General features: G+C 48.2%; 1 protein-coding gene across 4 annotated transcripts; it reads right to left on the bottom strand.

Moving 5' to 3' along the window:
• Nucleotides 1–646: 646 nt before the first annotated feature.
• Mtmr4 (myotubularin related protein 4) lies at nucleotides 647–24596 on the bottom strand. Of its 4 annotated transcripts, none has more exons than XM_021211628.2 (19): nucleotides 24512–24596; nucleotides 23359–23403; nucleotides 19463–19552; nucleotides 19014–19130; nucleotides 17890–17972; nucleotides 16195–16355; nucleotides 15988–16084; nucleotides 15688–15801; nucleotides 14279–14475; nucleotides 13944–14072; nucleotides 13369–13480; nucleotides 12530–12725; nucleotides 12110–12295; nucleotides 11860–12030; nucleotides 11565–11719; nucleotides 4638–6015; nucleotides 3416–3526; nucleotides 3086–3174; nucleotides 647–2852 (listed from the first exon to the last, which is right to left on the bottom strand). In XM_021211628.2, the coding sequence occupies exons 2-19, from the start codon at nucleotides 23359–23361 to the stop codon at nucleotides 2675–2677; spliced, it is 3567 nt and encodes a 1188-aa protein (XP_021067287.1). In that variant the 5' UTR covers nucleotides 23362–23403; nucleotides 24512–24596; the 3' UTR covers nucleotides 647–2674. The 4 variants fall into 4 exon arrangements, with proteins under 4 accessions (XP_021067287.1, XP_029401776.1, XP_021067288.1 ...); XM_029545916.1 differs by lacking the exon at nucleotides 24512–24596 and adding an exon at nucleotides 23803–24488 and having other exon boundaries at nucleotides 654–2852; XM_021211629.2 differs by lacking the exon at nucleotides 24512–24596 and adding an exon at nucleotides 23732–23792 and having other exon boundaries at nucleotides 654–2852.
• Between the last annotated feature and the right edge of the window lie 311 nt (nucleotides 24597–24907).

Below are 24907 nucleotides of genomic sequence, written 5' to 3'. Positions count from 1 at the left end.
CACACCAGGGAACTGTGGTTCCTGAGGAGAAAGCGGGCGGCCGGTTCGGTTCGGCAAATTCTGAGGGGCTCCAGCAGGGCAGGCATTCAGAACGCAGAGAGCTTTCAGACGATACACAGCTAATGGTTCCTGAGAACAGAGGAACCCGCTCCAGTCTTCCCTAACAGTCGAACTGCTGCTCTCTTCAAATAAAAATGACAGGGGTTGGGGGCTGGGGGGGTAGGTACAGTAACTGTAGTGCATGAACTCATTCATTTTGTATATAGAAGCATAGTTACACCTTTAAAAACAACAAACAACCTTGAATTCAAAATAGTTGAGGCCCGCGGTACCTAGCAGAAGGGACTAAAGTAGATAGGTATGTGTTTATTGACCAGCTATGATCTCCCAGAGAAGAAAAATGAACCTCACTTGAAGGGGGACTCAACAAACCCAAAATACAAGAGGGCCTGCCAATGAATACTAGTTTGGTTTGGTTTTGCTATAAAGCCCAGCCTGGACCTTAAACTTGCCTTAATCCTCCTGCCATTAGCTCCCCAGTACTCGGTGTACAACAAGGCTAGGAATCTAGTTCAGTGGCTGAATGCTTTATCCATTAAGCTAGATTCAATCCCAATACCACTAAGAAATAAAAAGACCCAACAAAGCAGCACTAATATAGAGATTTTATTTGAACTGTATTGAGTTTTTACAGCACATTGCATGTTTGTCACAACGCAACTGCACAGTTTGGATTTTTGGCCACATCATGTCACTTACACCCACAACAGCTCTGAAAGGATGCACACATCTGAGCCAGAAGCCCAGAGTCTCTCTCCAAGGCCATGCAATCTGTTCACTGATGGGACAGTCCCTCAAAACAGTCACACAAAGTAGACAGATACAGTCTCCCCGAATGTCCCCAATCCCCCTGAAAACAGAGTGAAGTGCAATGAAAACTGGTAATTAAAAAGCCATTCATGACTGGCAGTAACATTTAATGATTGAGAAAATGCTTAAAATAATTTTATGTATCAGAGACAAATAGTTTGTCACTCATTGATCTTAGGAATTTCTCAGACACAAAAAAAACTCCATTATTCAGTTCCATTAAAATGAAAAAAAAGTGCTAGGCTGACCTAAATATGCCAAAATTTTTAGGTTACATCCATGGCAAGTATAAAAGGAGCACAGATGCTTCACTGTGGAACTGAAGAAAAGGTCGGAGAAAGGATTCCTATTCTAAATGCAGGTTCTGGTTAGTCTGGAATGAAAAAAAAAATGTTTTCTAGAAAGCAACATGACACTAGCAGTTGAGAAAGACAACAGCTGCAGTTTTAACAGAGTGAGCATCACATTAATGCATTAAGGAAGATGTATCTAGAAGTCCTATAAGCCAAGGAGACTGTACCTGTCCCAACCACAGTACATGGCTATATTACTGTATCTTTTGGTTAAGTGCCACTGGTACATAGTAAGATGAGAAACAAAATCTAAATAAAACAAAACAAAGTGTTTGGTCCAAATGGACACATCCTCACTCCCAATTTTGGTATCAAGGCTTTCTTCCTTCTGTTTGGGTTCCATTGTTAAGTGCACAGAAATAGACAGCAGCATTTGTACTGAAACCCTCACATACCAAGTAGCATATGCTAGGAGGTAAAAACCAAATGCTATATTCTACCCTCAAGGTGTCAAGTGTTCAGGATAAGAAGCAGTGTGACCCAGAGGAGGCAGCGGCCAAGGGAAAGACAACATGGGGGAAGTGGGCAGTGGAACAACAAAATCCTTTATTTTCATGCCAGGAGAGGATCAAGGTGTAGCTTCCATTTTAGCACCAGGACAACTAGGAAAAGTCAGGTGCAAAGGGTAGGGCACAATCAGCAGAATTTCACAAGGATAATCTTGCTTTTCCCTTCTCCTTCTTCACAGTGCGTACCTCAAAAGCAGCCACTGCATAACAGTGACAACTGCCTTCACAGCTCAGAATAACTGATTCTCACAAAACTAAGCATTACCAGAGTTCTTCTGTTTCCAAGTGTCTTAATCCTCAAAGCTGTCCCTCTGAAACTGAGTAGTCACTGATGCTAGCCGATGAGCCTGATGAAAAATGCATCCAAACCTCTGTTTGCCAAACCAGTCTTTGAGCCAAACTCCACAGAAGACAGTGCTAATCAACTAGAGGGAGTGCCTCTAAAGACTGAGCCTTCATGCACAGACACAGAGCACAGAGGTACAGAAGAGAGTTCAACTCAAATAGGATGGGAATTCCTATCTCATATACTATGATCTGCTCTTTTCAAGGTAGAGGAGAGATGGGTCTCACTATCACTTGGAGCTTGGTTAGAAGTATGCCTTTCTATTGCTGTTTGGGCACTGTGCACCAGGCAGTATTTATGAATCATCATCTTGGGACCTCCAGGAGATAGAAGCTGGAGTCACCAACTCAGTGTGAAGCTTCCAGACTCTGGGTCTAGATCAGGACCATCACCCCAAAGTGAGGGTCTCTCCAGTAGAAAAATCTCCTGCCAAATTCAAATTCCTCTGCTCCGGTCACATGGTACCAAGGAGGATTTCTCAGGACGGTATCTTTGAGCTGTGTTGATGAGCCATACCAAGGGACCTTCCAGGCCACACCTGAAGCAGATCCTCCCCTCAAACCTGCTCAAAATGGACAGATCATCTCCTCTGGCATTCAACTGGAAGCCGTAGCAATGGGTTTCTTCAGATGTTGGCTCATGAGTTCCCTGGCACGAGATACTTGAATGTGTTCGTAACATGAGTTACAGACCAGAACTGGGTCGTAGAGTTGCTGATCAGGAATGGGCAGCTTAAGGTAGCAGCATCCAGCACAAAACACGTTCCCACAGTTTCTGCCAGAGTACAGAGAGGGAGAAGAGCGTCAGAGAGGGAGAAGAGCGTCATTCTCATGTTCTGAGAATGAGTAACAGTCTAAAAGGGTATCCAGGAATAAAAAACGTTGGATGTAAACAAAAATACTACTAAGATAGCTCCATTTTCAAATTAATTTAGCTCTATACAAGAACCTTACACATTATGAGTAACAACGAGATATGCAACAAAACAAAAAAAAAACTTGTCTTACCTGCAATGATGTCTTCGCTTGGCCAACCAGAATTCACAGTCACAGTTATAGCAGTGTGATGCCATATGGTCTGGAACCCAGCGAGTCACCTACAGGAAGGCACAAAGGAAAAGTCTAGGTCCATGTCCAAAGAGGAGAACAACACTACAATCCGGAAAGTAGCCCAAAGGGAAATAACAAGGATGGATTTTATGATTGGCCACTACTTGCCTACAAGGATGGTATTCATCTGGGGGAGAGTTCAGGCCACAGTACATCATTCATCTCTGAGAGATATAACCCACTGGCTTGCATGAAGTACCCACTACACATCTGCCTACACATACATACCTCAGTCTCCTTCTTATCAACGGGTTCCCAGCTTGCTTCTGAAAGGCAGTCTTCACTGTGATCAGAGCTAAAGTCTTCAGTGTCACTGCCATCCGACTCCTTTAAACACGTCTGCAGTGTAGGCAAAGACACCCACATTACTCCCCACATTACTTGCCGTTACTGTATTTCTTGTTACATTCTAGATAAATGTTGGCAAACTATGACCCAGAAGCCAAATCTACCCTGTTTTCCTAAAATCAAGTTTTACTGGAACATGGCCATAGTCATTCATTTATATATTCTCTACGGCTGCTTTTGTGTCACAAGGGTCACACAATAGTTGTCTTACAGGCAGTCCAGCCCACACAACCTAAAAACGTTTACCATCTAGCCTTTACAAAATTTGGTTGGATATTTAAAGCATCACCTAAATACTATGAAGCTGTTAGTCCTGTCTCTTCTATCAGCAGGCAATGAGAGTATTTGAATGGGTGGAAGGGAAGTATCTATGCAGACAGCAAGGGGCAAGATGGCGTCTAGACGCTCCCTGAAGATTGCAATGCCAGAATCGAAAACAGCTAGGACAGTAAAGCCTAGATGGCCCTCATTATCCCTCACCTGGATTGTTTTAAAACGTCTCAACCAAGCCAGGAATAGGGACAAACACCTTTAATCCCAACACTTGGGAGGCAGAGGCATGCAGATAGATCTCTGTGAGATTGCGACCAGCCTGGTGTACAGAGAGTTATAGGACAGATAACACTACACAAAGGAAGCCTGTCTTGAATAAATAAATACTCCTAGCCGGCCACCTAATCTGGGTCTCACTTGAATCATCAAGCTGATCGGCTCTCCATGGCTACCTCTCGTTTATACTACCCGTCTCCCTTACAATCCCAGCACAAATGTACACGCCATGTATACACCGTGTATACACACTCACGCCCACACACACCCCACCCCTTTGTTAAGCAATGTCACTGGAGCACCTACAGCCTCCATGCTTCTGAAAGTGCTATTTCCTTCTTACTGTCTACCTGGACAAATATCACACCATCTTCAGCATTTAGCTTAAGCATTATCTTCTCAGGAGAGCCTTCTACTTGCCTGCCTGATCCCAACACTCAGAAAAATCACTATGGTTACTCGTCTTTCATTATGATGGGGGCACCTAACTCAGTGGCACACAGAAAGTACTCAACAAGTGCTAACAGACAGGTGGGCATTGGTGAATACTTACAAAATCATCCTCATAGTCCATGGGGGGTTCTACTGGAGGGGCACAGCAATGACGAATGTCTAGCCTCATCTGAAGCTCTCGAACCTGTCGACGTAGCTGTTCTACCTCTTGCCTGTACCCTGCTTCGATCTGCCGTAACCTATGTTGGATCACATCCGTGGGAAAGGGGAGTCCATCATCATCCAGGTAGAGAGGAGGCACCGGGGAAGGGCAGCTCAGAAGAGAAGGCTTTGTGCTGGAGACTTGCTTTGGATGACTGGAAAACCACATCCGGTTGTTCTTCCCTCCTGGGCCTGTACAGTGTCCATTGGAATGACTAGAACAGACAGGAGATTTCATCCCTTCTCTCTGAGCCCACTGGCCCCCAAGGCAGGGCCCTGCAGCTCGAATATGCTTATTGCTTGGCCTCTTGCTACAACAGCCATAAGCAAGCAGGCGCCGAGGAGTGGTCTCTCCACTTGGGAATGAAGTCATCATCCCTTGGAAGCTGTCCCAGTTCGACCCTAAAAATGAGAACTCACTGATCTGGCTTTGAGAAATTGGCTTTCGGGCCAACTCCAATGGCATTTTCCCAAAGCGAGGATTTTCCAACAGCTGCCCATTCTTACTTCCTCTCTTGCCAGCATCCTCCTTCTTGTAGATCAGATCCGGCACAGAGCTAGGCTGTTCCTGGTGGGAGATACTTGACGTAGACCCAGGGGGGTCTTGGCTGAGGAGGTCAGTGTTTGGCTCTGGAGGAGTTTGGCTGTCCACACTTGGTGGGTTGCAAAGGTTGTCCTGGCTGTGATCTGGGGTGAACATTGAGGGCGAGGCCCGCATGGAGTCTAGATGGGGCTGTTGGGGAGTACCTGTTACAGGGTCCTGGGGAGGCTCAGGAAAATCACAGGCTCCACCACACTTACTGGAGAGCGAGCTGACAGCTTCCTTCTCTAGAAACTGTTCAGGTGGCTTCCCTAAGCCATCAGATGTCCTACCCTGCTCCTCTTGGGCTGGAGGGTCCGGGGCCAGCGCTTCAGTTTCTTCCAGGACCTTGATCTCAGAGGTGTTGCTCTTCATTTCCCAGGACACAGAAGTATTAAGCAACTTATAACTAAGAGAACAACTTTTATGACCCTTGAAAGGTTTATTGCTCAAATATTCTTTCTGGCTACTGGGCAGAGGAGGAGGAAGGCCCATGTCTCCCACAGTCAGCTGTGGGCTTCCAACTCCAGAGTCTATGACTGTCTCTGCTCCTTCAGGACTGCTGTGCCAGGGCTCCAGGCTGCCTCTGACCTCCTGACAGTGGTTATTCAGGTTAGGGTCACTGGAAGTACGAGTGAGGGGGCTGCTCGTATCACAGGCAGAGAGAAGATCATCCATGGATCTGGTTTTAGGTAACCTGGAATGACAGACAGAGAGCCTCCAGGTCAGGAAAAGGGAACAATTTCCAAGGTACACATTTAGGTCATCAACGCAGTATCAAAATTGATGTTGGTAAGACATCTAATATTACAAATAACTGAAGTTCACCGGGAGTCTACTTTGCACAAAGGATAAGACATACTCATCTTCCAGAATGCTTAGCTGTCCCCAGTTCCTATAAGTTGTCAACCTATAAAATCTCCCAGGCCCATCCCAAACACTTTGATGGCTTCAAGTGCCTGCAATGCTGGTGCACCTCCCTATGTAAAATCTGTGCTGGATACTGAATCTGGGGCTTGTGTATACAAAACACATGCTCTATCACTAAGCTACACCCCTAAGCCTACTGAGGATCCTAAATCCACTACTGTAGCCAGAGCCACACCTGAACCTCAGACCACTTTCTGTCACAGTCAAAGACTACAGGTTTTTGGCCTTCATAGTGATTAATTACCAGAAAATGCATTATTTAACCTCTCAGGTATTTTGTTATCACCTCTACAAATGTTAATGTTATACCTCATAGAGATGTCAGAAGGTTAGACAGAAAACCACAAACTTATCAGTCACAAACTTATCAAGAAGGCATAACTTCTCAATATACATATTTTTAGACTTAGTAGCAGTGTGTTCCTCCATCTCTCAGAACCCCATGGAAACTTCTAGTAGACATCACTCAAAAAACTTAAGCACTCCTAGTCACCAAATGGATGGCAAGCATTTTCACGAATGGTTGTCTTAATTTTTACTGCAGTACAAAATCTTTAGAGCAATAAAAACCTAGGGGAATTGTCCAGGAAATAAGAGACACTTCACTGGCTTCTTCTCAGGTGACTTTACTCAGCCCTCACAGAAAGTCCTCCACACACCAAGTTACAACACAGCTTACTCTAAGTACTTACTGTAATTATTTATTTTTTTAAAAAAAAATATTTATTTATTTTATATATGTGAGTACACTGTAGCTGTCTTTAGACACACCTGAACAGAGTATCAGAAACCATTACAGATGGTTGTGAGCCACCGTGTGGTTGCTGAGAATTGAACTCAGGACCTTTGGAAGAGCAGTCAGTGCTCTTAACTGTTGAGTCAACTCTCCAGCCCCCACTTTTGTCATTTATTCTAGTACATATAATATCTTTATATTTGCTTTTACTTTTGTGATCAATTTTGTGTGTGTGCAGGCGAACACATGTGCATATGTTGACACTGGGAGTTTTCCAACTTATTTGAAACAAGATCTCTCACTGAACCCGAAGCTTGCCAACTTGGCTAGTCTGGTCGGCCAGCCAGCCTCAGGGTTCTCCTGTCTTTGTCTTCCCGGAGCCAGGGTTACAAGCACAAGGCACGAGTCTCTGCGTTTGGCATTTTACACCAAACTAGAGCTCCAGCTCACAGTCAGGTCGGAAACCTCAGCTTTGGAACTTTCCTTTCCAACTTAACTCTCCAAGACTTGTTTTCCTCATTTGTGGAAGAAACTTAAAGCCGTAGTGAGGGTTGAACAAATAATCCCTACCAAAGTATGGTGCTATTTATTTGTTTCTCCCCCTCTACCAAAGTGCCTCGAGGTCAGGCCTACGTCTCATTTGAATACCCAACACCCAACACAGAAGCAGGCCAGTGATATAAGGAATGAAGGAATAAGCTTTAAGACCATGTCAGGTTTGCACTGGCAGAATGCCAACTGAATAGACCAGGTCAGCAGAGCTCAACAGCTGGCAGACAGCAGACTTGGCTTCCAAGGTCCATCCAAACCCTGCTAACTGAGAATGGTTAAGGGGAAGGCCTGAATAACTGTAGTCCCTCTGTCCACCATGTTTCTCTTGGCAGAGCTAGTGATTGAACCCAGTTTCATGCATATGATCAGTACTGACTGACCTACACCCCTAGTCCAGCTCCGCATACTTTTAAAAAGTTACAACTTTGTCTTCTCTTGCTTTATTTTTATTATAGAAACTTTCAACTATATAGAAAAGTGTGACTCCCATGCACCTTTTGAAATTCAAACAGTAACAGTGTGTCAACCTTCATAGCTGATTCCTATGTGCACCAAAGATTTAACCAATAAGGATGGAAGAGACAACAATGCTGGAGGACTTTAGAAGAAGTGGGCTAAGCCAACCCACATGGCCAGGGAAGGCTACATAGAAAGCACTGAGAGTGAGTCCTCTAGATCCAACCTTTTCCATTTGGACTGCCTGGTGCTACACCTCTCCTCTGCTATCAACTGACACTTCAATCCCATCTTCCCAGTATCTCTTCTTTCTCTGCAAACTGGCTTATCTTCTCAACTTCTCCTTGGCTACTGATGGGTATGAATATTCTGGATTTTAAACTTAAGACGTGTGAGCCTGTCTTTGACTCTGAAGAGACTTTGGATCTTCTGCATTCTGCACTTTTAGTCTCCAACTTTCAGCCAACCCCAGAGTCTACTGAAAATGTCTCTACTATACTTCTGAATATATTCCTCTTTTCCAGGAACATTTTATAAATAAATTACACACTAGCAGAGGTGGCTAGTCCCTGTGCCTCTACCCAGCTCAGTGGCAAATTCCCCAGATTTCCATTACTAGTAGGCCATAATCACTTCCTATGCTATCTTACTACTGACAACTGAATCAAAATGCAGTTGTAGCAATGATTCAGTGGTTATGAACACTTGCTACTCTTACAAAAGACTTCAGTTTGGTTCCCAGATTTGATACCTTCTTCTGATCTCCCTTAGCACCAGACACATATGTGACACATGGACATACATGTAGTCAAAACATCCATACATATAAAATAAAAATAAATCTTAAAAAAATGCACACACACACACACAAAGTAAGCTCTGCACTATATTGTCTACAGCCTGCAATAACTTGTTTCTTCCTATTCCCTTTTGATGTGTTTTGACATTAATCTGACTAAAAGTGCAGAATGCAGAAGATCCAAAGTCTCTTCAGAGTCAAAGACAGGCTCACACATCTTAAAGTTTAAAATCCAGAATATTCATACCATCAGTAGCTAAGGAAAAGCTGAGAAGACAAGGCAGAGGCAGACAGACCTGTGAGTTCTAGGCCAGCCAGGACTACACTGTAGTGAGGCCCTGTCTCTCAGAACAAATCCCTCTCACCCTCTACTAGCTCTGGAGTTATTTTTGCTTGTTTCGTTTTCTTCAAAACTTTCTTTTGCCAGGCAGTGGTGGCTCATTTAATCCCAGTACTCGGGAGGCAGGGGCAGGCGGATTTCTGAGTTCGAGGCCAGCCTGATCTACAGAGTGAGTTCCAGGACAGCTAGGGCTATACAGAGAAACACTGTCTCAAAAAACAAAAACAAAAACAAAAACAAAAAACCTATTTTTCATATATCTGTTTGTTTGGTCCTTTCTCCCATAAAACCTATAATACACTCATTAATTCCCTTAATTCCAAGTATTTATTTATCCACTTAAATATTTGCTCAAATGCTTCTTAGGGCCCAGTGTGGTGGCACACACCTGTAATCCTGGCACTTGGGAGCCTAAAGCAAAAGCATCAGGAGTTCTGGGTCAGCGTCAGCTACACAGAAGACCTTGTCTCAAAACCAAACCCCATCTGGGACACAGAAACAGCTATGGTTCCTATACTGGTCCTTCAAAAACAATGTCCTATATAAATCAGCCCCAAACGATCCTTTAAAAGATTCTTTATAGTTTAAAGAAAAGGAAACCCCCTGAGATCTATCCCATGACAATGACCTTGGCTCAAAAGAGCCTAAAATCAAATTTTTCAGATGGATGAGTCCTCCGTTATACTTTATAATATTCAGTCAGTAGATTTTACTTTAACTTCAAAAACTTCAGCTAATAATCAAGTATCAAAATTTGCACTATATGTAATTTGAAGCATGCCTATAATTGCAGTATTTAGAAGACTGATTCAGAAGGCTCATGAGTTTAAGGCCAGTCACAATGAGCAGTGACATAGTGAGACTGTCTCAAATAAAATATACTACACATCCTTTGAACGGAACGCTTTTGTTTTCAGAAATTAAAAATTCTGGTAGAAACGCAAGCACAATATAATAAATAGCACACATTCTACAGCCCCAAGTGGAACCGTGCACTTACATTGGCTTAGATAGCAAACAGTATGGAGATTTTACCATAGCTTACTCACATGCAGATGCTCACTAAAATATTCTCTGCAACAATCTTGAAATTATCAAAACAGGCAGAAAGGAACCCAAATGACACTTAACCTGTGAATATCCTGTAGCCATAAGAGACAATGAAGAAGGGCTAGGAATGTACTGAGTGTGGGACATTTGCCTTGTATACACAAAGTTTGATTTCAGGCACTATAAAATATACATAAAGAAGGAAATAAAATCAACACATTATCTTTATATGTGTTGTTACGGAATGATAGCCTGACACAAAATGAGAACTTGCAGAGCCGTATGCAAAACACTGGGGAGTTGTTTTTAAAATCATAGGTGCCATAAGGGCAGGAGCAGCTGCACCTGAGGGCTTGAGGTACTCGTGATGCTTCTAGAGAGATAAATATCTGGATACACACCTACCAGTGTTAACAGTAAACATCTGTGAGGAAAAGAACCAGGAGGAAGATTGCCTTTTCTTTTAAAACACTGGATTTTATTTTGTTTTTATTTTTGATTTTTGTTTTTTCGAGACAGGGTTTCTCTGTGCAGCCCTGGCTGTCCTGGAACTCACTCTGTAGACCAGGCTGGCCTCAAACTCAGAAATCTGCCTGCCTCTGCCTACCAAGTGCTGGGATTAAAGGCGTGCGCCACCACTGCCTGGCGCACTTGACTTTATTTTTAAAAAAGCAACATGGATTACTGGTGTAATTCAATTCACCAAATCTCTTCCCCCAAATATTCAGCCAGAAGCAAATTTGACAGCCTACTTTAGATTTGGCCTTTACTGATAGAGAAAAGTCTATCCCCTGCTGGGAATGGCTCCTTTGAGAGTGAACTGCTTCTAGAAGTTACTGCTGGATAGAGCCAAGGTGGTTCCCGAGAATGATTTCCTAAACTGTGTGACCAAATCCCCAGCATCCCACAGAGCTTGTGAATAGCCCTTTCTCTACAGTCCTCCCCTCCTTTGTTGTGTGTCACGCGCAGTGACAGCAGCACCAAAGACAACTTAGTGAAACCTTGAAAACAGTGCATTCCAGTCTAGCCCCGGGGCTAGCTCCTCCCTTAAGTGATCAAGAAGTTGTTTCTAAAAAGCCATTAAAACAGAATAAGGGCCAGTGAGATCGCTCAGTGGGAAAAGGTGCTTGTCTCCAAGCCTAAGGACCAGAGTTCAATCCCCAAACCCCACACTGGGTGGAAAGAGAGAACCAACTCCTGGCAGTTTCCCTGAGCTCTACATGTACACTGTGGCCTGTGCAAGCACGCAAGCACACACACACCACATACACCAATAAATAAATGTAAACACACAGGTAAATAATCTTGAGGTGAAATAGAATAGGAAGCAATTATTGCTTTCCTTGTGGAGAGGGGGAAAACAAGGTTTTTTTTTTTTCTCACCTGTCCAGAGAACGACCAGAAAATTCCTGGCTCTGAGCCACTGGGGAAAGGTAAAGATCCATATTTTCCTCTCCAAGGGTGCATGGAGATGATGCAGGCAGATAAACAGCTGTCCAGAGGTGCAGGGCCCGGACATGACACACAGGATGCAGGACCTAGGGAAGCACCCAGATGTTATTATTTTAGGGGAGGCCTTGGTTCATTTCTTTCCTTGAACATTCGGCTAGACATTCTTTTCACTGGCTTAGCCTCCTCTCCCTATAGGATTTCCAGCAGAAAAAGGGCTCAGCCTTACCATGTCTGAACCAGGTGTATAGAGGAAGTTATGAAAGTTCTTGTTGCCAGCTCGCAGGAGTGCCCACACAGAGCATGTTCGTTTATAGATGTTGCGCTTCTCTCGCTCGCAGGGGTTGTTGGCCAGGAATGTGCCGTAGAGACAGGAGTATGTGTGCTGCACCAGTTTTACCTAGGAAGCCCAGACCAGCGTGAACCTGAGGCCTTCAGGACACCATCCTCCAACCCTGGCCACAGGCTTTAGGACTTACCAGAAATGCTTCATTGAACTCAAACAGGCAGGGGAACTGCTTAAGCAGCTGATGCACGGAATCAAGCCACTGGAGGAACACAGGACACTGTTCATTTTGGTCTTCTGCATTTTCCTGATGGCCACAGCGATCTCCAAACTTGTGCCCAAAATCCAGCCAATCAGACTCCACTAACACTTGGAAGCCCTGTAAAAAGACCAGTCTAAACACAAGGCAGCTCTGGAAAGGTTTGAGCTCAGCTTTCCAAGAGAACATCCAAGGGTGGGAGCTGGCAGCTGTAAAGAAGTTAAGTCTAAGCCTGGAAGAGGACAAAAAGGCCATATCCTTTACTGAAACATTCCCTAGACACTTTGAGGGAGCCTGACGCCACCCGTCTTCCCTCATTTCTGTTGTTCTTTACAACTAATCCCTTCTTGGTACCTCCAGAGTCCTGTAATATGGATCCAGTAGTATTTTGGCCAGGGCTACAATCTGTGGTGTACGGTCCCAGCCGTCAGAGCAGTGTACCAGCACAGGCCGGCCTTCCCGATCTACCGTATTGGCTACCAACACAGCCGCTTTTAGCATCACCGACAAGTGCTGCAGCCATTTGGTACTCTCCAATGCCGACAACCAGCTGTGCAACAACAGAAAGAAATGGAGTCACTAAGGGTTCTAGGGCTACCACATGTCTCTGCCTCCTCAGCCAGCTCTATCTGACAAAAGCCCCGGTAAGAGCTGAAACCAAGCCAGGCGTGGTGGCGCACGCCTTTAATCCCAGCACTCAGGAGGCAGAGGCAGGCGGATTTCTGAGTTCGAGGCCAGCCTGGTCTACAAAGTGAGTTCCAGGATAGCCAGGGCTATACAGAGAAACCCTGTCTCAAAAAACCAAAAAAAAAAAAGAGCTGAAACTAAGAATTTAATTCATGGCCTTTCTGCCAAGAAATATTTTGGCTAAAAGGTAGAGGGACGTGAGACAAAGAGAGGTAAGAGCTTCTCAGAATCAAAAGAGGAACTGGGAAGGGAGGCATCACATGCTTACTTAGCCATGTTTCTCCTAGTTCTCTATTCTCTTTGGTAGGACAGTGATCTAGAAAAAAAGAATCTAATGGCCTATGACCATGTCAAAGTGCCACTCAAGGAGTGGATGTGGTGCACTGCACCCAGCTGTGCTCAGGCACTGAAGTCCCCAATCTTCCCATCTCCCCTTCAAACCCTCTATGGAGGTACTGGCTAAGGCACGGCAGTGGAAGGCATGGACTATCAAAGAGAACACCTACTTGCTGGGATCTGGCATCTGGCTACACACAGCCCGGAGGTACTGGAAGCTATTCCGGATGGCGTGGATGTTGGCCATTCCCATAAACAAGACCTCACAGTTCGGATAGTATTCTGCAGACAGGAGAGGAAAGGGGAGTATGCAGACATGCCCCGGAAACAGCCACTCGGGACAAGAACAACCCCAGTGGACAAGAGAGCTTCCTTGGCCGGACAGAACACTCCGGGACAGCAACACTGACTCCTAATCACCCTTTCACCTCTGGATACTCCGGCAGCAGCACGAGGGATAACAATAGAAATGCTCAACAACTGGTGGCTGCTCTGGGCCAACAATCTTCTCTGAGAGCTAACTACTCTGACAGCCTTTCAAGGCGTGAACCATCCTCAATTACAGATGAGAAAGTAAAATTTAGGAGGGAACTTCTACTTCATAACCACGGCTCGTAAGTGACAGAGCCCTGGATCCATGCAGGCTTATTTGCCTCTTTTAAATATCCAAGCTGCCCTCAATCTCCTCCTGACCAAAGCTGCCTCAGAACCCTGAGCGACTGCAGACACTAAGTAGTCACAATACCTTCACATTCACAGCCTCCGCCCTTGGCCCGGTTAGCCACAGCTGCTGTGTAGGACCGTGCGTCCAGGATCAGCAGCTTCTGCGGGGCTGCTGCGCTCTCCACCCCAGAGCATGCAGTCAGAGAAGAATCTAAATACGGAGTGGGAACAAGTCTCAGGGCCAGCCATCCGCTCTGTGGTGGCCTAGCCTTCGGGCGCTCAGACCTCCACCTCCCAAAAGGCAGGAGCCCACGCAGTTTTGTCATCTTTTCCCATGGTTTCACTGGGGACTTCCTGGGAGCCAGCGAGGATAGGAGGGGCCTATCACTGGGGGCACTAGCACCACTGACGCCTTACCGAAATCCGTGTCACATGCCTCACTGGCATCATTAGCCCCAGTGCTGAGGGAGCCCCCGCTGGCCCTTGTCCCTGGGTCTAAGGCGCAGGCTTTGGCAATGGACGTGACGAGGTATTCATCATCAGCATTGCGCCAGCCCCACCAGCTGATCTCAGGCTGGCTGCAGCGGGCAATGGCAGCCCCGTTGCGCAGGTGTCTGACAAAACAGAAGAAACCATAAAGCCCTTGGTATTCCAAGCCTCCAGAAGCCAACTGCAGAGACCTCATGGGGCCAGAACAAGGTCTCCAGAGCCAACAAGGGCTACCAGCATATCCAGGTCATAAAAATAGCAATCCAAAGCCTTAACATCTCTAGAGCACTTTATAGTTTATGAAGTGCTATCACACACATTCTTTGTGAAATGGCTCCTATACTCCAACTGTGACCTTGGCTCATCAGATCTGTACAGTACCTGTTCCGATATATACCAAGAGACCAGTCTGAGTCAAGAGCGTGAACCATACTAACCCTCGTGGTTACTACCTGCCTCAGTTTGGGTAGCCTTTGTTTAGCTCTGGCTGGCCCAGAGCACTCTAAGTAGACCAGGCTAGCCTCAAATTCACAGAGATCCCACTGCTTCTGCCTTCAGAGTGCTGGGACTAAAAGTGTGCATCACCACATTCAGCTTATTTACTGACATTCTTACATAGGAATTGGCCAACTTTCCACTAAAAGAAAATGATCCAAATTTCTAGCTTTGTAAGTCACCATCAATGTCTGCCATGTATTAATAGATAGCGCTAACAGAATACACTGGCACACACCTGTAACTCCAGCACCCCAGAGGCAAGAGAATAACCATAGTGAATAGGCCTAGTGAGGCCTTTACTCCATACAATAGTATATAAGCCTGATTTGGTCCTCAGGCCAGCTTTCCAACCTCTTAGTAAATGCAGTATTTTACACACACACACACACACACACACACACACACTCACGCACAGAACCAAAAACAACAGACTAAAAATCACTTTTCACTAAAGATTTATCTGAGATTAAGACTCTAAAGTCGTGCCTAAGGTTCTTTTGTGTTACTATCATTTGCTTGTATGTGCATCAGTGTTCTGCACAGACATATATATGTGTACCACATGTGTGCTGGTACATCAGTGTTTTGCATAGACATATATATGTGTACCACATGTGTGCTGGCGGAGGCCACAAAGGAGGGTCAGATCTCCTGGCATTACAGATGGTTGATCTGCTGTCGATACCAGGAACTGAACCCAGGTCCTTTGCAAGAGCAGCAAGCCCTCTTAAGCAGTGAACCATCTCTCCAGCCCCAAAGGTTCTTATTTTAGAATAATCCCTGCTAGGCACCATCCCTCTCCACTGACTGCCTCCTATTTCCCATTCATACTGCCTCACCTGTACACCACAACAGGGATACGTTTCCAAGAGCGGAAAGAAGCCACGTTCTCCAGCTCTTTATCTGTGATCCACACAGGAACCAGCAGCTTCTGGGGGTAACTAGGGCACAGCCTGAGAAAAGATGGGGGAGGGTGTCCTGATCTCAATATAGAGCACCCTTCCTAGGAGATGGCTTTGAGACAATAGGGACAATTTGAGCCCTCCTCCCTCGTGGACCCAGAAGTTAGACATGCTACATTTCATTCAAACAAAGTCTGAGTATGGACTATGTTTCACACCCAAGCCCTGCACCCTCACTTGTAATTGCTGTTGATATGCGAGACTCTCCAGACATTCTGCAGGTCAAACCCCATCCTTGCGAGTTCTGCCTCCTGTCGACATCGGATGTGCTCTCCTGCAACACAGTCCCCAGTCTGTCAGCTTCCCGCACCACGGACATCCAGGGGTGAAGGAGGAGGAGGACTGGGGGCTAACAAGCAGATTCCCCAAGTGGCCTGGCCTCACCTGGCTGGCACAGGTGGGTATGCTGGTCCTCCTCGGTCAGCCCCAGGCACCATGCATGGTAGGCAAAGGCAAAGAGATCCTCGGGCTTGGCCGGTCTTGCTGTGGCCCGGCTTAGCCTTGAGAGCCACTCTTGGCACTGCTTGAAAGTAGAGAAGTGGCACCTGCCAGGTAAGAAGCACAGGCTTGGATGAGGCAAGGGAAGACAGGCCATGGGGTCAAGAGTCAAAAACACAGCCCCAAAGGCTATCAAAGAAAGGAAACTGCAAAGCAGGAGGTAAGGAAGTGACTCTGGGGAGAGGGAGGGGACATTGGCGCCTGAGAGTTGTCTCTTGTGACAATTCTCATGGCCACCCAGTACTACCTCCTATGAGGCACACATCCTGCTCCCAGCAATCTTACTTTCTTGGTTTTTCCTCCTTAGCCACACCCTACTGATGTTTTAAAGACAGTTTCAGTCCCACCTCTTCCTTGAAGCCTTTCAAGGCTTTCTAGGTCTCTCCTCTCTTGACTCTCAATGTGCCTAGAGTACGGAGGAGGTGGCTCTGGGCAGCACACGTGTGCCTTAATAACTCGACTTTAGTTTTCACAAAGGAAAAGAGCAAAGGGATTATCCCAATGTGCCAAAGACCTCAGCACGCAGCAGGCTCTCGCTTGAGTGTCCTTCTAAGCACTGCCCGGTCCTCCCAGTTCCTTCTCTCTCATAGCCAATTTATAGCAAATGCTGGCTGCACCCAGAATATGGACCGGCCCCAGGCCTGGTGCCATGGCCTCTCACCTGAGCTAAGCATAGCAGCTTCCTAACCAGTTACTCAGCTTCAGCCTTGGCTTTTGTCCCCATTTTCTTCTACTTGGTTCCAAGGTGACAGCCAGCATGGGCCCATAAAGCATCAACCACATCACATCACTGCTGTGCTCAAACCCTCCAGAGATTCCTCAGATCCCTCAAAGTCAACGGCAACTCTGGCAACTGTGAGCCCTGCCCCCTGTTCTCGTGCCTCACATCCCACTCCCCGCACTCAGAAGTACTCCTCCCAGCCATGTAAGCACTTTGCCATTCTTCTGATCTGCAGGCACGGGTCACACCCACTTCAGAACCTTTGCACTCACCTTGCCCTTTGGCATACCTTTCCCTCAGATACCTGCTCAGTCACTTTCCTCAGAGCCTGACTCCAATCACCTTTGTCTACATGGCTTTCTGCAGTCAGCTGTTTAAAGCTAGAAGCTGCAAAAACTTTTCTTGATTTTACTTTTAATTTTACGCTTATAAGTATTTCACTTACTTATTGTTAGAGCCTCCCCACTGGAATATAAGCTCCTTAAGGCAGGGATTTTTGTCTGTGAGTTCTTGGATATATCTGCAGTACATGAACTATGTGGTACAGACTGCTCAATAAACTTACACTACTTAAGTGAGAGCGCTGTGCGAGAGCACTGTGCCTGACTAACCCAGTGCCCCTACTCGTTACCTCAAGCGGTCAGTCCTCACAACGGCTCCATCCCCATTTTATTTCAAGTCAAGACAGACTGGGTTAGCAAATTGACCTTCTGACTAAGAACGGGGAAGTGAGTTGTCACCTTTTCCTCCAGTGGGGAACAGAAAGTGGAATTGATCCTCTTACTCCAAGGGAAGCGTGCAGCAGAGAGGTCTGCACAGGGCGAGGGTCAGAGACCATGAACGAGGCCCACTGTGCTCACCTCACCACTTTGGAGTCCTTGCAGGCAATGTGCAACTGAAACATATCACGGCTTTCCACACTGTCAATCATCCGGAGGGGCACCTGCAGGGAAGAGCAGAGTGAGGCCCAGGTGCCCCCAGCCTAGAAGGTGACACCCCAGTGAGAGGAAGGAGGTCAGCATCTGCTGACAGTCTGCTAGGGCCCGGGGACCAGGCCGGGTGCTGCCCAAAGCTCACCAGTTAATACCATAAGAATCCTGAAGGCAGGTGATTTTATTCTATAAGGAGGACATCATCACTTGTCCAAGGTGACACAGAGTGACAGTGCAAGAAAAGGGGCCACATCTGCCCGGCTCCAAAGTCTATGTTCTTCTAATAAATAATGCCAGTGTGGCTCAGGGGTTAAGAGCACGAGCTGCTCTTGCAGAGGGTCTAGGTTTAGTTCCCAGCACCCACACAGTTGTTCACAACCTCTTGTAACTCCAGTTTAGTCATCTGGTCTCCTCAGGCCTAGGCATGTACATGGTACATAGACAGAGGGACACTAACAAATAAACATAAAATAAGAATAAAGCAGCAAGGGCTGGAGAGATGGCTCAGTGGGTAAGAGCACTGACTGCTCTTCCAAAGGTCCTGAGTTCAAATCCCAGCCACCACATGGTGGCTCACAACCACCCATAATGAGATCTGACGCCCTCTTCTGGTGTGTCTGAAGACAGCTACCATGTACTTATTTATAATAATTAATAAACCTTTGGGCCAGAGGGAGCAGGGACTGAGCAAGTGGGATGACCAGAGCGAACAGAGGTCCTAAGGTCCTAAAAATTCAATTTCCAACAACCACATGAAGGTTCACAACCATCTGTTCAGCTACAGTGTACCCACATACATTTAAAAAAAAAAAGAATAAAGAATAAAGAAGCCAGGTAGTGGTGATGCACACCTTTGATGCCAGCACTAGGAAAAGAGACAGGCGGATCTCTGAGTTCCAGGCCAGCCAGGGCAGTACAGAAGTAGCAAGGCCAATGGGCAGGAGATCCCAGCTATTTGTGAAGACACACTCTGGTAAAGCCCTGGAACAATGCCACTTTGAAGCAGATGGGGACTCTGCCTCTGGTGTGAGGAAAACAAGACGAGGACTTACGTTGATGACAGAGTCTTTGAACTTGATGTGCAGCCGGTAGTTAGAGATGGCAATGAGGGCATCGGTTGCCCGGCCCAGGAATTCCACTCCCTCACCCTGCAGCACTGTGAAGGGCACCTGTAAAGGTCAGAGAAACCCTCAGCCCACAAGCCAGGCTCTCTCTTGTTACTCTCTGCAGCCCTGCTCTATAGCAGCCCCTGAGGAAAAGGGAGATGATGCAGGATAGTCAAGTCAGGACACTGGTCATCTGTTGTCCAGGAAAACTGCCTCTCCCCTTCCCTAAGGCCAAAGGCTCCAATAACACACAGACTGACAAATACAGGAGCCCACCCCCTTCAGAGGCCCAGGAGGAGGAAGCCAGGGCTCTGGTAGATCCTCTAAAGATGTAAAAGTCGGAACACAAACTGGGCAGGAAGCCCCTCCCACCAGGAGCCTCCTGTTCTCCTTACCTGAAGATTCTCCTCCTCCTTCACCAGTTCCTTGGGGGGGAACAGATCCTTGGCTTGGATGTACTCCAGGCTGGGGGGGCCCTCCTCACCCTGCAGGGAGGCCATAACCTTGAGTGTGCCACCCACCCCACCTGTCTCCTGAGGATCAGTCACTTTGCTCCTCTACCAACAAACCTACAGGTGCCTCCTTTGTTTTATAGGTTCTGGCTCCTTAAGGAGGGAAAGGAGACCTGGCTTGGCTGGAGGAGGGGTGGAATAAAGTGGTACTCAGAGAAACATGAGCTAAGCCAAGGAGGAACCGAGAATCTGTACCGCTTAAAGAGACTTCTCCTTTGAACCAAAATTGCAAAAACCGTGAGGAAGGGAGGGCATTAAGAAAGCCTCCTATCAGAATAAGACAGGAGCAGGGCTGGGAGAGGCACCTGAGGCACAGGAGCCAGCTGAGGTAGCTGGCTAGAGAAAGGAAAGCAGGCCCCTCCAGCCACTCAAGCATCAACCTGGTGGGTGGAGACAAAGAGGAGGAGGTTGGGGGGATTCAGTCCCATGCCTCTAGAGGGCCTTTGTGAATGCCTTCAATGTTTTGGAGCTGAGCTGATCTTCCCATTGGGCTGACAAGCCCCCACTACCTGCCAAGCAACCTGCCCCGCCTGCTGATCTGAGGGGAATTCCTAAGGAATACCCATAGCTAACTGAAGTCACTCTGCTCCCAAACACCAAGGGAGAAGAATAGAGGAAATCCACGCTCAGGGAGGAAGCAAAGACCCAAGGACAGCCAGGGGAGAGAAGAGGCCTGGCAGACACCTAAGGGAGGGTGAGGGGGGGGCACGACATCTGAGAGGACAGATGGGGAAAGCTGGGAAGGAGCATTAGCTAGGGGGAGGAGGGGAAGACTGGGGATGATTCAGAGATACAGAACCCTGCAGAGGCAGGGAAGATGGAGAAAAGAGACTGCCTGGGGGACAGTCAAGGAGAAAAGACTGGTATGTCAGGTGAACGCTGGAGTATGTGGGGGGAGGGGACTGGAGACCTAGAGACTGCTCACAAAACATCTAAGCTTCTCATTTAGTTCAGCCCCGTAACATCCCACAGAGCCTACCAGGCACATCCTACATCCCCAAGCAAGGATGTGGCGGGTGGGACCAAGATGGAGAGGAGGTAATGGGATGTACCCCTGCAGGGCGGGGCCTGGAAATCTGCAGTCAAGGGCAGTGGCTGCAGAGCCAGAAAGAACCACAGAATTTTCATCCCCAGTACCGGCTTTTCTGAAGCAATTCAGAGAAAAGAGCTAACCCGTTTCCCCTGTCCTTAAGGTTTAAGGTCGTGTCGGGGTCTTTGGGCGGGGCTGGGGGTACAGCATGCGTTGGGTGCTCCCCCCACCCCCGCCCCAGGCCCTGGCAGGACAGGCCTGGCACTTACGAAGCAGCTAAGCATGGAGCAGGAGACGCGGGCGGTCAGGCTCATGGTCGCGGGCTGTCTGGACCAGCGCACATGTCCCCGGAGCCGCTGCGCTGCCCGCCAGCCCCGGGCGCCCGCTGCATCCCGGCTGCGGGGCCCGCCTGATGCAGCCGCGGCCAGAAGCGAGCGCCCTGGCGCCAGGACCCAGCCTCTGCTCCCGCGCGCCTCTCCCCTCCTCTCCACAATGGAGCGGGCCCGGCTCCGCCCTCCGGCAAGAGCGAAGAAGGGAGGGGAGCTCAGCGACAGGAGCGCCCAGGACACAGCCGAGGAGGTGGAGGCGAAGGCGGAGGCAGAGAGGCTCCTCCCGCCCCGCCCGCCACTCTGGCTCCTCCCTCCCTGCAACCTGGGCGGCGGGGGGAGACAACCACCATCATCACCACCACCACCACCACCACCACCTCTCCAGGGAACTCTAGGGACATTCTTGAGTGGGACGAGGGCCCGCCCCAGGACCGCTCAGAAAGGAGAAGCAAGTCCGCCCACACCTTTTCATTTCCCATCTTTCCAGGTGTGCTACCCTACACCCTGCTTGTCACACAGTTCCCACACCCTCTTCCCTTTTCCCAGAGCACTCTTCGCTTGCTGCAGATCCTAAGATGGAGTTCTCCCCACATTCCTTACAGCCCCAAGCCTTCCTTCTTTCCCTCCGAAACCACCGCCCAGCACGCTCGATTCATCTGCCTCCCTGTTTGCACAAGCCTGTTTGTCCTCTTAAAAAGACTGTTAGTCTTATCATAGTGGACATGCCACACTTCTGTAAGGGAAACCCTTGGAATTTGTATCTTACCATCCTCCCAAGCCCTCCTTAGTTCCATCTCTCCCTTGATTCCCACCCACAGATCGACAGATAAGAAAATCCTTCGGAAGAACTTCTAGTCTAAGAGAAGAACTGGGATTATGGGCCACCGAAGCTATAGAAAGCAACAATGAAAACAACAAAACTCAAAACCCAGGAGTAGAGCAATCAATGGTGTTGGGTAGAGAGCCAAGGAATAAGCAGTGAGTGATAAGCAAGCCGCTTAGTGTTTCCAAAAGTAACAGAAAGCTTACTACAACTCTTATACTTCCTGTGCCTGGTAACCTCACAGACCAGGGCTTTGTTTGGAGGACTTGGGATGAATTTTTAATTAAGTACTTATAATAATGGCCAACAGTGGCAAACATTATCCTAACTCTCCAAGAATAAAACTCGAGCCCACTTCACGGGTGAGACTGTAGGCTTAGAGAGAAACCGTGCAGTTCTCCTAAGTGGCAGTGCTAAGATGAAAGGAGACTCACTGCGAAGTGCACAGCATTCTCAGGGCACCACCGAGTCGGAATAGGGGATGGGCTATCAAGTCCAAGGGAGCAGGTTCAGCAGTAGGCTCTCTGGAAGGAGCCTGGGCTAATGCACACATCACAGAGAGAACCAGGGGTCCAGGAAAGGGGGGAATCCATCACTGACTGAATTCATTAACCTGTGACCCCTGGGAGGAGCTGATACAAAGGATGGGTCCTGTCTGGAAAGGGCTTCAGGCGTGTCTTCTTCATCTTTGCTGCTGGAGCCCTAGCTCTCCCACCAGGACAGAGATGACCCACCCCCAATGATACTGAGGACACCTTCAGAAGGCTGGCCAGGTATTCAGTCTGCTGTCACCTGCAGTGGCTTAATAGACAGCAACACCTGGGACCTGGAAAAGGCCTACAATTTGAGTGGAATCACTCCTGGGACAGCACCAACATATTCATGAGACTCACCGGACGTTCAGGGATCTGATTTAAACACAAACCGTGGAGTCTTTTCTGGAACTCACTACAGAGACTTGGCTGACGTCACTGAGAATCACCTTTCTCTGTCCCCAACTGATGCGATTAGAAGCCTGGGCCACCACGCCCTGAAGTTCAGGAATCTCAGATAAGAAAGACTTGTTTTCTTAAACCAGAATATGCATAGTTTTAACCAGGAATCCAAGTAAGAGGAGCTATAGCGGTTTGTTAGTATGGAGAAAGAATGGCAACACCGAGAAAAACTACAACTTGCTGAGCCCAGTGCTATATAGTGCCTGATATGTTTTGTTTTCAATCCTAAGAAACCATAAGCTAGATACGTAGCTCTCAGTGTTAGAGCACTTGCCTATCATGAACAAGGCCCCACACTGCATTCACCAGCAATCCTGACACTTAGGAGATGGAGGCAGAAAGAAGGATTGCCACAAGTTCAAGGCTGGCATGGGCTACATGTCTAGTACCAGGCTAACCAAACCAAGACTTTACAGCAAGAACCTGTCTCAAAACAACAATGCACATCAAAAAAAAAAAAAAAAAGGATCAGGGCAAATGAGCCTGTTTAGGAAGTAAACAGAGAAACCAGGGGCACCAGGACCAAGAGAGGTGGGGCAGCTTCACCGAGTCAGACTGGAGGATGAGCCACACAGTAGTATGAGGGAAAAGGAGCTACTCACCATTCTACCTTGGTAAGGGTCCTGGCTGCCTGCTCCTGCTCGTCACTAAAGGAGACAGAACACAAGAGAATCAACAAATGTCACATGGGTCTACCCCTAATCTTCTCTGCAACTCATTTTCCTCCACCACAGAGGATCCGGCTTCTCAATAAGTCACCACACCAGTCAGGCAATGGAAGAAGCAACAAGTGACCCTGCCCGGTGAGAAGTCCACCACAAAAGTTCCTGAGCAAGGAGATGTATCATCCAAGCTTTACTCAGCAGAAGCCAAACGCTCTGATTCCCACGCCCAGCAGTAGAGCAAACCCTGCTCTCTACAGAAGAGAAGAAATGCCAACTCTGAAGAGACAAAGACTGCCCAACTGGGACTCACTTTTGGCCCTGGGAGGGGCATGAATCCACAGGGCAGTTCGGCCAGTCTCTGAGTCTAGGAGTAGCACCCACCTGACCCTGTTACTGAGGGGCAGAGTCCAGAGCAGAGGACAAGAGGGAGAGGACCACAACCTGTGATAAAAGAGCAGCAGGGTTGGCCCGGTCCTGCTGAGCATACTTGAGACCAAGTAGGTGAAGGTTTGAGGGAGGAGGCCACACAACAGGAGCAGAATTAGGCCAGTCCGGCCTGGGAGTCAACATCTGTCAAATGGGTCGAATTAACAAGGATTTCAAGTTAAGGCCTCCTAGGCCCACTTAGGGAGCCAGGTCTGAGTTTCACTGACACTCCTTCATGTTTGGTATGCTCGAGGGGTGTGCAGCAGAGCCCCATAGGAGGCTACAGCGATTAAAGCCTCCATTGTGATCCTACCAACCTTCCCTCCCTCACGGGGGGAGCCCGCAAGCGGCCAGCCGGAGGTGCTGCCTCACGGCTCCCTGGCACGCGGCCTGAGAAGCAGAGAGAGGAAGGGAGCGACAAGGACCAGGCCTAGGAGGCCCAGGGTTCTCAGAGTTAGGGACTCTGGTCTTGGGGTGGGGGCTGGGGGAGGACCGGGCTAGGCAGCCAGGAGAGCCAGGTGCCCAGGTCTTAGGGGCGGGGCCAAGGCCTCGGAGGCGGAGCCCCAAATGACAGAGGGCGGGACTCAAGAGAACCGGCGAGGGCCGGGCAGGACTCGGTCGTTGTGGCTCCCAGGCTGGCAGTGCACGGGGTACAGTGACTCACCCAGGCGGCGTCCGCCCGACCCTCCAAAGCCGCGCTCTCACCACTTCCGTCTCCCGCAGCTGCTGAGGCCGCGCAGCTCGAACCCCACCACGGTCCCTTGTCCCCAGCCAATCGTATCTCTAGCCTCTACCCGCCCTGGCCAATAGCCACGCGAAGTCCCGCCCTGCCTCACCACGCAGCCGCCGCCCTCACTCTCCACGCTGCTCACTGGTCCAGGGGGCAGACGCCCTCTCAGCCTGTAACCTATCCGGCCCTCGGAGACCAGACAGTACCTGGAGGGAGGAGGCTCGGCGCCAGAGAGCAGACGCGACCAATAGGAAATCACAGCGCGTCCCTCTGGCAGCCAATGGGAGATGAGTAAGAGGGGTCGCAGCCTAGGGCTCCGGGGACAGGAAG

Source organism: Mus pahari, chromosome 14 (assembly GCF_900095145.1).
Source record: "Mus pahari chromosome 14, PAHARI_EIJ_v1.1, whole genome shotgun sequence".
Classification (NCBI taxonomy): Eukaryota; Metazoa; Chordata; class Mammalia; order Rodentia; family Muridae; genus Mus; species Mus pahari.
Note: the sequence above shows the minus strand (reverse complement) of the source record. Positions and strands in the feature narration are given on the sequence as shown.

Coding starts and splice junctions, on each gene's coding strand:
- Mtmr4 (XM_021211627.2), bottom strand. CDS start 20,923: ATGAGCCTGACCGCCCGCGTCTCCTGCTCCATGCTTAGCTGCTTC. Junction 3,175..3,415: donor TTGATAAGAAGGAGACTGAG/GTATGTATGTGT, acceptor GCCTTCCTGTAG/GTGACTCGCTGGGTTCCAGA. Junction 2,853..3,085: donor AAGCGAAGACATCATTGCAG/GTAAGACAAGTT, acceptor GTACTCTGGCAG/AAACTGTGGGAACGTGTTTT.